The following is a 12,192-nucleotide window of genomic DNA, read 5'->3' on the forward strand; positions in this document are numbered from 1 at the left end:
TTTTTTTCTTTCTAAAGCTCAAACAATGTAGAATTCTATTATGAGTTAAGCTTGAAGACGTTTCAGGTGTTGAATCAAATTTACCTTCCATTTCTTCCCCCTCTAAATTGGTAATATAAAAACTTTAAATAGCCCAGTTTGCCATAGATGAGAATTCTTTTTTACTGTGATAAAATGCACAGATCAACACACAGAGATTGATGCTCTCCTTCCCTGCTGCAGAGCTGAAGGCAGCCAAGAACCTTCCCTCTCAACTTTGTCAGGCAAAAAGCTATTTTTTACAAGTTTCTAGTAGTCTGTATCATGCTTTGGGACCCTGGAAGGGAGACCCGGAGCTGTCGCACTCCGCTAGGTAACAGTGGGGCTGCTGGGGATGCGGGATTTTCAGAGGGATTTCTTCCTCCAGAGCTCTGCTGGAGAGCGGACCCGGAGCTGAGCCCGGCGGTAAAATGAAAAACTCTTTGAAGGAAGAATTTTATCGGAGATATTTAGCCGAGGATTCTGCAATTGGGAGAAAAAGTCTGTGGCAGCTCTTAGGATAACTGCTTGAAGCAGGTTAACACCGATGTTCGGGGTGACAGGAACGAGCAGGTCCCGCTCCCAGTGCTCCCAGTACAGGTTTGCGTTTCGGTCTGTGGGGCAGGGAAACTGAGGCAGAGCAGCCACACAGGGACTGCGAGAGTTGGCCATGGGTAGGGTTACGTTTGCCTACGTGTTTTTGGTGTGTTAGATGGCATTTTTGGTGTGTTAGATGGAAGTAACCTGAAGACAAAACCCCCGTCCCAGGGAGAAGCGGCCACTGGACTCCAATTCGCAGCTCTGAAAGAGCTTCCCGCACTTCTGCTGATGCGGGAGTCCCCGGCCTGGTTCGGACGGGTCTCTCAACACTGGGTTTTCTGTTTAAAGCAGAAGGCATAATGGGAGGGGGGAAAAATAAAATAAAACGAGTGTCTCTGCGCACCCCGTAGCGCTCCCTGCGCGCTGCCACCGCCTCCTCCCCGCATCATGGCGCCGCCCCCATCCCTCCTCCTCTTCCTCCTCCTCCTCTTTTTTACCCCTCCTCCTGGCTCTTCCGTTTTGGTTCCGGGGCAGCGAGTCCTTCCTGCGGGCGGGGCGGCTCAGCCTGGGCCCGGCCCGGTTCGGCTCGGTTCGGCAGCCCCCCTGGGGCTCCCCGCAGCATGTGAGCCCGGCGGGGCGGGGATGCTCTGGCTGCTCTGCGGTCCCTCCCGCGCCATGGAGAGCCAGGCGCTGGTTATCCGCATCAGGATCCCCGACGGCGGGGCCGTCGACTGGACCGTTCACTCGGCTCCCCAGCTGCTTTTTAGGGACGTGCTGGTGAGTCCCAAAGGGGGGGACAGTCCCGGGGTACCCCCGCACACATCACTCCCGTCCCTCTGCCAGGGGGAGGAAAGGGGGGGTCGGGAGGGACAGTGAGCGCTGACCCATCACCCCGGTCGAGTCGGGAAAGTGGGAATAAAACACTCCCTTGGGAGGTGAAAGGTGGGTTTTGGTGGTTTTTTATAATTTTGGTTGGTTTGTTTGTTTGTTTGTTGTTGTGTTTTTTTCTTCAGGATTTATCCTGAAAGTTTTAATGGGGAAGTGGTTCTGGTAGAGAATGCCGAAGACCGTGGGTCTGGGGCAGCGGCGGTGCCCCCCGGGTTCTATAACGGGGAGGTGATGGGTGCGCGGTGGTTTCGCTCTCCTGTGCGGAGGTGAAGCGGTCAGGAGGGGCTCGAGTTGCGGAGCTGTGGTCCCCAAGGGATGGTTCCTCCAAAGGTCAGGAATGCAGGATCCATGGTGGGAAGGGGTGTGCACAAGGCATCGCTTCTGGAGGAGCTTGGAAGCTGTCATCGGGAAATCGGTGCTTCCCGAGTCAGGGGATGTGTGTTCCGTGCAGGGGGTGTAACTGAGCATTTGGTGGTATTTACTCATTGCTGTGGGTTTGTTGCATCCTGGGCTGCTGCAGCCCCTTCCTGCTTTGTTTTCTCCCTCTCTGCACATGTAAAAGGATCCTCTTTGCTCAGAAATGGCAGTGGATATTTATCCCACTTACAGTTTCTTCTTATTTGCATCCTTAGCCCAGAGAAAAATCTAATCCTTGGACACTGGTGATACTGGTGTCTTCAGGGCCTCATCTTCCCTGTGTAACATGATTCTGCTACAAACTCCTTGTGCATCTGTTTCTTTCCATACATCCTGTGCATATTTAATTTCCTGTGTCATGAATACTGGAGGGAGATGCTGCAGTTCTCTTTCAACATATTGCATTTTACTGAGGAGACCTGCAGGGTCTGGGTTTGCTGCTAAGTGTTTGATGTTGGGTCTGTAGAAGACTGCAGATAACTGGAATGGATGGCAGATGTTCCAGGTTTCACTATTCCCAACATTTCTCACTATCCCAAGACTTTGTAGAGGTGGAGGAGAAGGAGCAGAACTTGTGACAGCCCAGTAGGATTTTTGGGGAGGGGTAGTTTTCCCTTGGAGAGATGGTTGTGAGTTTCAAGTGGTTGTGCAGCAAGCCTGGGAGAACCTGCTCCATCCTTCAGGTACAAGGGGTGCTTTTTAAGAATTACGTCCAGCATGCTGGAAAGAGAACCTGACAGAGACCTTGACATCTGAAGTGGTCAGTGGACAACATAGAACCTTGAGGAGCACCTGAAGCCATCAACACCTCTACTGCAGTAACCTCCAGTCCCATAGAGGCCCTGCTTGTCTAACTGATGGTGTTTCAGGAGGTGCCAGCACAATATGCACAGGCACGTAATTTATCTGGTAGCTGCAGAAATTAAAGTATGGAAGGCTCCCTTCATTAGAGTGGTGGATCTGGCAACACATAAGCCTGGGGGGTACCCCAAGAGTGATGGGGAGGGCAGGAGTGGAGCCTTCTGATGTCCTTCTCTTGGGGAAACTTTGAGTTATCTGTGTCATAAGGTTGTGCTTCTTACTTAGGTAGGTTCCATATTCTGTTTCATACTGAGAAAGCACCTTAAAATTATCTTGGAGAACAGCAAGTTTTTGTTAGACATTATTTTTTGGAATTTCACCTCACTGTGGACAGGGGTTTGAATAGGAATAAGTGAAGCCTTTTAGGTTTTCAGTACATCTTGTTGTGTGGAGCCCCCAGATCTCTGTGCATAGCTATAGAATTATGTGTGGTAACACATCATATACATTATAACCACACTCTGTGGCTATCTGCTTTGCAGACCTGTAAGCTCCCAGTGAACAGATTTATTCCAGAGACACCACTAAATAAATTACAACAAGCTTGCTGCTTATTTTCCTCAGGCTCTCTAGATTTGGTTGCTGTAGCTGTCTCCAGGGTATTTAAGCACTTGATGTTAAGTCAGGATAACTTGATGATGTCCTACTGAGATAAACCAAGTTTTAACTAGGAGGGAGTGAGGGCCATGGTTTCAGTATTTACCCTGTTGGTTAAAGCAGAGCTTTTTACAGAAAATGTCATTTTCTGCTTTCTCACCCAGGGCTCCACAGCTCTTCAAGAGAGCAGATTTGATGGGGTTTTTGTTTCAGCTGCTGTTTTCTCCTCTTTGTTAGAGGCCTTTTAGTTTGGGGAGGTATAATAGAAGCTATTGTGTGTCTGAGCCCACTTGAACAACGTCTACAAGTCATAGTATTCTGCTGCTTGTGATCTCTATTGTGAGAGCAGAAAATCATCATGAATAATCTGTTGAAATTTAGGGTAATCCTTTAAACTTGGGTCACAGAGAGGTCTGCTGGATGTTTGAGCAGGGAAATCTTATGTAGCTGATGAAAATCCTATGGTAACAACAGATTGATGATGTGATTACCCTCCCAGGCTGGTTTTGCTCAGGTCCATCTGTTTTTGCAGCTCTTGGTAGGGTTTTCTTTTAAACCATTCACACCAAAACTCTGTCTGGCACTAAATAATAGTTCTTAAAGCCATGTATTTGGTTATTTCTCATTTTAAAGAACCCCAGAGTGTATAAAAAGTTATTTTGATCAGGAGAAAAACAATTTAGGAGAATTTGCCATCACTGTTTCTGTGCCCTCCTGCACATCTTTTTTCTTTTTGTGTACAATTAATAAATTATTTACTGTTGAGTTATTTTAGCATCTGAAAAGAGAACACATGAGAAAGTTTTAGAAAGATTTTGTGCTTAGCTCGGTGGAAATCTTTTTTGTTGCCTTTTTGTTATATTAACTGTGTCTTTCTGACTTTGCACAGAATGTTTAATTTCCTTTTTTAAAAGCTAGAGAAAGCAGAAGTGACAGGACAGTGATCACTAAAGCTTTGATCCAAGGGAGGGATGCTCAGCACCCTGAGATGCTCCCAGTGTACAAAGGACAAGAAATATTGTTGTTCATTAATTTCTAATCACTCTGTGACGCTGTCAGTGGTGAGACTGACTGACATGAGAAATCAGGCAGCAGGAAAGAAAAAAAAAAAAACAAAACCATGCTGTGCATTTATGTCGTGCCCTGACAGGACATATTGCAGCCTCACAAAGGCTGAGAAGAGCACGTGGACTGGGACACCAGGATGACTTCACTCTGAGCAGATATTTTGCACTGAATTTTGAGTAAATGCTGGATGTAAAGGCTGGAAAAGAAAACTCTTGGTTTAGTTGCACAGGAAGGTCTTGTATTAGCAAAAAAAAAGATATTTTGGATGAAGAGATGTGCAACACTTGGAAATGTTGTGTTTTACTGTGGGCTTCTCTATGTGCAGCTCCCATCCCTCTGGGCAAGGCACTGTCTTAGCTTTGGGGCTGGGGGTGGCCTTAATACTTCCATTTCTTTGGGTATTTTTGAATCTCCAAGGCAGCCAGTGGATTTGTATCCATCTAGCAAGTTTTGAAGCAGTTAACATTCCAACTAAAAGTGATGAAGAGCCCCCCAAACCATGGTATGGGAGAGCATCTTGAGCCACAGCACTGCTTTGCCAGCCCCCAGCTGGGTCCTGCCACTTTTGAGGGCAGTTGTGGCATGAAAGCAACAGAAATGTGTCCAATCTCACAGCTTGGCTTTTAATTCAGGGCAGCCCTGGGCCCTTCCAGAGCTGTTTGTGACCCTGGGAGCTGTGTGATGAGGTTACCCTGGGCTGGCAGAGAGGACCAAGGTGGATATTTGGAGGTGGAGGGGAGGAACTGGATGTAGGAGGATTGAGAGAGAAAAAAATGTGCTTTCTGGAGTAAAAAGCTATTCATAAACCTCTGGTTTTGTGACTTACCCCCATGAGTTAGATGTACGCTTTTCCCTAACCAACAAAATTGGTTCTTTGAGCTGCAAGGACAAGCCCTGGTAACTTGTTTGCAGTTATGACTGAGTTATTGAAAAAGAGAACAGTGTTCCTCAAGATAACCTGGAGAGGAAGGAGAAGAGCACAATTTGTGCTAATTTGTGTTGTGTGCTGGGTTTGCAACTGGGAGGGTGGTGGGTGTCAGGACTTGAAGTCTCCTGCCTGCAGCTGGGGAAGATTAGAGGTGATTTACTCCAAATCATCTCAGGCATTTCCCAGCTGATATATAGCTAATTATTCTTTACATTTTAGGATGTCATTGGTCAAGTTTTGCCAGATGCAACAACAACAGCATTTGAGTGTAAGTATGACTTGTATAAACTGTCTCCCTTGTCACATTATAGGGCTGTCATTTTTAAAATAAATAATGTTTTATGTTCATTATATGTTACAGTTAAATATTTATGCATTAATGCAAGTTTAATGATGAATCTGAGCAAAGCAATATTTTATTATTTAATCATGTCTTGCAGGAGCATATTTCTACAATATAGCTTTAATTACCAGCATGACCTTACCCTGCTCTTATTCATCACTGCAATTATATTACTTGAATTAAATGAAAAGTATAAAGTACCTGTAGGTGTAAGCTTAAAATTTTAATCCTCTGTTGGAAGAAACCAAAAGAGCAGCAGCTTTTCCTGAAATATGGTACAAAGTACAGATTTTGTACTAGGTTTAGCAGCATTAGAAATCAGTATTTCCTTTCACTGTCTTTTTTTTTTTTCCTTAAAAGAACTGCATGTGGTTTTAGTTTTTAATTTTTCCTTCTGCTGAGCTCAAGCTAAATCCACCTTTGTCTCTAGGGTGGGAGAAGCAGTTTCTGTGTGGGATCTGAGCAAGCTGTGGGTTGGGATTGTCCACGATGCCCTTGCACCTTGTGGAGGTGGTTGAATTACACTTCTGCTGACTTAAAAAAGTTGTCAGTGTGTATATAAGTGCAGATTTAGACCTGTGATCTGCTAATACTTTGAATCCTGTTTATTTTGGAGGGATTCTTGCACAATTGTCCTCTCTGGAGAGCAGTAAACTGCAAAAGGGAGTGAAATATCTGTGTCTTAGGGGATAAGATACCAAGCTCAAGCTTGCTTTGAAGTGAAAAGTGCTCCTGTTGTTCCCTTTTAATGATAATGTATTCTGGTTTTTTTCTGCTTTCCTTTGATAGAGATGAAATAGCAAAAGGAGCTGGAAGGGAATAGAATCAGATGAGAAATGTTGGAAGAATAAGGAAGTGATTCTGAAGGAGAGAGGACAAGATAGGGCCTTGTGTTCTTACTGATACTTCTCTACTTTTTAGAGCCCTGTGGGTAATTCTGTATGTAGATATTGAGAGGCAGCATTGTTCTATGCTCCTTCCATTATCCTTCCAGTAAGTTTGAGTTCTCTTCAACTGAAATACCAGCAACCTAAGAATGGAGATGATAATTATTTCTCTCTAGCCTCAAGATTTCCACTGCCATGCTTTTTAAAACAAGACTTTCTAAAGAGACTTGAGCAAAACCAGGCCTTGCCTTTTTTTTTTTTATTTTTATGATTTGTTAATATTTTTTTCCATCCCTCCCACTTCACACATTAGCTTTGTTTGAGCTTCATGCACCAGTAGCAGTTGCTGCAATCAGGGCAGTAGCCCATATTAATGGGACCATGTGTAGAACTTTCCTGGAAATACTTATTTTGTGGTGTCTTCTAACATCTGCTTCTGTGCTTTCAGTTCATGTCTCTAGTCTGTCATTTACATCTGCACAAAACCATTTCCCCTGCCATTTAACTGGCATCTAAAATATGTTATGTATATTGATGCCTGATTTTGCTGGTGACTTTTTCCATATCAAATGCTGGGATTTTACTGACTTAAGCTCCATGCTCACCTGCTTCATTGCTTCTTCAGATGTGGATAATTGCCATCCAGCACAGGCTCTTCTACTCTTCATTCAGTTATTGTTATCTACAGTGAACCATCCATTGCAGCTCATACCTGGGGCTGCACTTTTCCTACTGTTGGACCTTTATGTGGATTTCACCGTCGGGTAACACATCACTACAGATAAAATCACTACCAACATATGGCCTGTTATGATCCTTTTATCCAAACTCTGCCATTTTGGGTATTTGTGACACACTGCAGATTTTGTGAAGATTGCTTCATAATATTTGTTTGCCATCTGCTCCACTCTATTTGGTATCTTGTGAGGATTTCTTCCTCCATTTTAAGTGACATTAGCAAAATCCAGCCAGAACGCAGGATTTTTTGGTTCTACTTTTGCTTTCCTAATGTGCTGGAAAATCGTGTTGCTGTGCTTTAGGCAAGTGGAGGAGCCTGGAAATCTTTCTGAACCCACGTGTGATAGCTGGCTAGTTTTTGGGTTGGTTTTTTTTTTGGGTTGTGCCCACTTAAATGTCATGATGGGGTGGCAAAGGATCTCTGCACAGACACAAGAAATGGGTTTTTTTGTTTTACTCTTTAGAAGCATTGCCTGGCTGCTTTAGATCTCTCTTGTGCCAGGGAACATTTTCAGCCTTTTCACTGAGATATTTTTCATTTATTTATTCTTTTTGTGCAACCATCAGGAATTCTGCAGCTCTTAATTTATTCTCTTTGTACCATCAGGAATTCTGCAGCTCTGTGAAATTTGGAGTTAATTTCCTAATCATTTGCAATGGATGATGTGGGGTGTTTTGTGGCTTTGGTTTTCTTTTATGTGAATGTTTTGCAAGGGGGCTCTGAGAGTTTTCTTGGCTTTCTGGGGTTTTTTTGGTGGTCCCAGCTCAGTTTGTTCCCTCGAGCCAGGCCTGTTGAGCAGCTTTTATCTCTGAATACTCCTCTCCCTCTGTCATATGTTTCCTCTCTTGTGCTTTTTCCTCTGATCCCTTCTTGTTGATGTGTGGCACTGGTTGTGTTCACTACTCCAGCAGCTGTTTCTTCAGCCTTTCTTCTCTGTTACACACTGGGACTGGGACTTGGGTTTCAGCCAGGTAGCAGTTTTACAACTCCTCCTCCCTTCTGCCTAAAACATTTCCAGGCACAGAAGCATTCAGTTTCAACTCACTAACTCTTCTTAATCTTTTCATCATTCCTGACTTGCTGCAGGCTGGGAACCCTAGCAAGCAGTTGGAGCAATCTGGCAGTTCACCAGTTAAATTTCCATGTTCTTCTAGGACGTGGCTGTACAATCCCATTGCCCTTCCAGCTTTTGTCTTCCCAGTGTCCCATTGCTCTCTTCCAGTACATTTTAAAAGTGTAATTCTAAGGTTTTTAATGTTACTTTTTGTTTTGTGTTTTTAAAATATTGTTTCTCTTGTTTTGCTCTCTCTTCTGGTCTGTTTTGCTTTCTTTTCAGTATAACCTCAGCATCACCTGCTAGATTTTCAGAGTCAAAACAAACCAACTCCTTTTCTTGGATATTTTTAATTTGTTGACTCAGATTTGTTACCAGATTCTTTGCAAAACTAGGACCAAGGGTGAGTTTCCCTCCAGGGACACACTGGCACTTTTTAATGCTGATATCAGAGGCAGGGGCTGTGCCAGCTGTCTGTCTGGCCTCCTGCATCTGGATGTGTCCCAACACCCTGACCCCCATCAGCTCTCAGGGTATCTCAGGCCTTTTAAATATCCCAAATCAAACAGGCCTGGGTGTGTGTGAGATTGACCAAAATAGATGTTTTCTGGCCAAAAAGGTGTGTGAGTTTGTCAGCCATTTGGTATCAGTCAGATGTTTCGTTGTTTTTATTTTCCAAGAGCTTCCTGTCCAAAAGGGAAAAAACCAAATGTAAAACTGGGCTATGCACCACTGTGCTTTGCTTTTGTTTTCTTCTGTTGTTTTGTTGTGCTTTGTAAGCATCTAAAGCAGATATTTAAATTGCAGCAGACAAAAGCTGGAGACAGATCATTAACCCTTCCCCCCCAAAGCTTGAGCAACGAAGAGAAATGAATATTTTGCAGTGGGTTTGGAGGGGTTGGGTCTGTTCCAATCAGCTGGAGCAGCTCTCCCATCAGAGGAAGTGTAGGAGCTTTGCTCAAGGAGCAGGGCAGGAGATCTTGGGGTGGATGCTGCTCCCCTTGGAGTGAAGGAACCTCATGGGGCATCTCAGTGACAGCAGCCCCTGAGGCTGGAGGCTCTTCTTGCTCCAGCTGGTGAACCTACACCTGATGAATGCTTTCTTTGGAAAGTCTGTTCCTCCTTCAGATCTTCATAATAATAATTCTTTCAGAATGCTCTGTTCTGCTGCAGCTTTTCTGACTCTTGCTGCCTTTTCTCTGGCTTTATTTCTCCAGAAGCCTCTTCCACCCAGCTGGGTCTGGGTGGTTGGGGCTGTGCCTGAGCTGTCATCGTGGAGTTGGGATTGCCTGGAGATGCTGCTCCTGCCTCCTCCTCACCCACACTTGCACTATGAACAAAAACACAGGCTGCTTTACTGGTTCACAAACTTCTGTCTTCTTCTAAATTACTCTCATTAAAAAAAAATTGCAGATTTGTGCCCACTTGTAAGTTAGTTTTTATGTCAGCATTGTGTCATGAAGAAGCAGAGATGCCCAAGGTAGGGTTGACAGTCAAACCAGAAGGTTTTTGTGGGAGGTAAACCATTTAAATATGTTTCTTTTTGATGTTGTTGTTTCTTTTTTTCTTTAATTTTTAAAAAATTTCTGGTAATTCTGATGAAGCAAACTACCCAAACTAAACTCCATCTGGGAGAATCAAAGCACAGTCAAGGACCTGAAGTTCTGTTTGCTCTGTCAAAACAGTATCTTGATAGGTATTCAGCAAGAGGTCTTTGCATATGTAAGGCACTCAGGTTCTGGAGAGGTTCTGGCAGTGAAGGAGCTGTTGAGAGCAAAGTTTTGAGCACTTTGTTCATGCCCCTTTTTAGATGTGCTTCAAGTCTTGGTTAAGTAATGCTCAGAGCCATCATACATCATTATTTCAGAGCACCTGGTTGCCTGTGGAACTGGCTTATACATTCTTGCTATTTTTAGTTGCTTCTGCAAGTCCCAGTAGAAACCTTATGTATTAAAATTGTCAATATCCTTCTCCCATGGTTCATGGCTCTAACCCATTTCTTTTAGATGAAGATGAGGATGGTGATCGGATCACTGTTAGAAGTGATGAAGAAATGAAGGCCATGCTATCCTATGTAGGTATAGTATAAAAAATGCTGAATTTTTACATGTTTTCCAGTTTCTTTTTGTGTATTTTTGCTTGTAGCAAGGTGTTGATGGATGCTGCAGTGTTCCCAGCACAATATTCCCCTGTTAAGTGGAGGTGTTGAGAAACTATATCATACGAGTTAGATGGCCATGCTTGACTTTTTCACAGACCAAAAAAAAAGGCTTGTACAGTTCCTGATCATCTCATGAACATTAAGAATAATGCATCTTAATGACTTTTGCATTAGGTATAGTGCAGGCTAAATGGACTATCAATTTCTTGTATTTTTTTATGCAGTACTTAAAGTAACGGCTCATTAAAAATGAACCCCTGGGCTCTAAAAATTTTTCAAAATCTACTTTCATCTGGAGACTGCTTCACCCCTCCTAACAGAAGAGTTTCATTGTAGCTGCAGGCTCAGTATTCATAGAGGATTTAAAGATGTATTTTTCTGGTTTTTTAGTGTGAGGTATAGGTGTGCCTGTGTGTGCCTTTATATAGGTGTGTAAAGTCTCTGTCTAGAGAGAGCTAAATACACATTCAACAGAAAAAAAAGTGACTTATTGGAACAAAATGATTTGCATAGAGCTTCAGTGGATCTTTCATCTTGCAGGTACACCTGAAAAAAACCATTTAGCATTTCCTGTTGAATATGCTAAGCAAGGAAATAACAAACAGATATTTTCTCACTAAACCAGGTACAATGCTGGTTCCTTATAAAGTGCACATTAATGGCCCTAAGTTCAAACAAATCAGAAAGAAGCCCTGCTTAATACTGCTTTTAGCTGGGTTTGGTGGGGTTAGGGTAAGTTTAGCCCTTCTCATCACTTCTCCATTGCAGAGGATGCTTGGGCCACCTACATCTTACCTGAGCCTCTCTTTTATGATTCACTCCGGGGTGCATATTCTTTAGTTTTGGGCAAAACAACGTGGTTTGGTTGATGGGAACTTGGCACATCAAACTCTCAGTGTTCCCCATGAAGGGGGCTCCAGTTTCTAGACTCCAGGAAGGCTCCCCAAGTGGAACTTTTTGCTATCTAGGGAGGCTGCACAATTTCTGCATCCCTGGGCTCTTCTTGCCAGGGCTGGATGGATTTTCATCACCTGGAAGTTCATTAACAGACCCTGTTTCAAGGAGTTTGTTGTCTGTGACTCAGTCCTGGGTTGAAAAAAGTGCAAGTTCCATCTGATGGTGATTGATCTCTGTGAAACTCCAGGGATTTATTAAACTAACCCCTCTCATGGGCAGTTTTCTTTCTGGTGGAGGTCAAACCATTGTGTTACAAGTTTGATATTAAAGAGCATAAAGCAGTTGTGTGAAAGAAAGGAAGAAAAATCAGACTCCAGCCATGGGGGTTTTGTGCTTGTTGGGTTTGGGTCTTTTTCTGGTTTTGTTTCATACAACTAGATCACTGGTGATGCTTCCCCAAGGAATTCTTTGTGCTTCTTCATTTTTCCTTATAAAATATCTGCCTTTTTTTGCTGTTAAACTGGAAAACTTGAATTTTCCTGGCACAGTTTTAAGATTATTCATGCCTTTGTAAGGTCATCTTTTTGCTATGCTGCCAAGCTTACTGTTAAAGTTTCAGTACATTAGAGTTATGATTGCTCAACTCTGCCTTCCCTTAAAAAATTATGGGATGCCTGTAAATTACTTCTTTCTGCTTCAGCAACTTTTCTTCTCTTGATATTTTTCCCTTCAGTTTTAAACTAGTTTTCTGTTTGAGTGTTGCATTGATCATTTAACTTTCTGACATCCTATAG

General features: G+C 43.4%; 1 protein-coding gene across 3 annotated transcripts in view; it reads left to right on the forward strand.

Moving 5' to 3' along the window:
- The first annotated feature begins 1,091 nt into the window (after positions 1–1,091).
- The window catches only part of MAP2K5 (mitogen-activated protein kinase kinase 5), a 121,027-nt gene continuing 109,926 nt past the window's right edge, over positions 1,092–12,192 (forward strand). Inside the window, exons 1-3 of one of the 3 annotated variants that reach the window (XM_008502155.2) lie at positions 1,092–1,335; positions 5,537–5,585; positions 10,347–10,414. In XM_008502155.2, the coding sequence (XP_008500377.1) occupies positions 1,201–1,335; positions 5,537–5,585; positions 10,347–10,414 (252 nt within the window). In that variant the 5' untranslated portion in view covers positions 1,092–1,200. The remainder of the gene's footprint in view (positions 1,336–5,536; positions 5,586–10,346; positions 10,415–12,192) is intronic. The other 2 variants (XM_030456890.1, XM_030456891.1) reach the window with 2 other exon arrangements.

Source organism: Calypte anna, chromosome 10 (assembly GCF_003957555.1).
Source record: "Calypte anna isolate BGI_N300 chromosome 10, bCalAnn1_v1.p, whole genome shotgun sequence".
Lineage (NCBI taxonomy): Eukaryota > Metazoa > Chordata > Aves > Apodiformes > Trochilidae > Calypte > Calypte anna.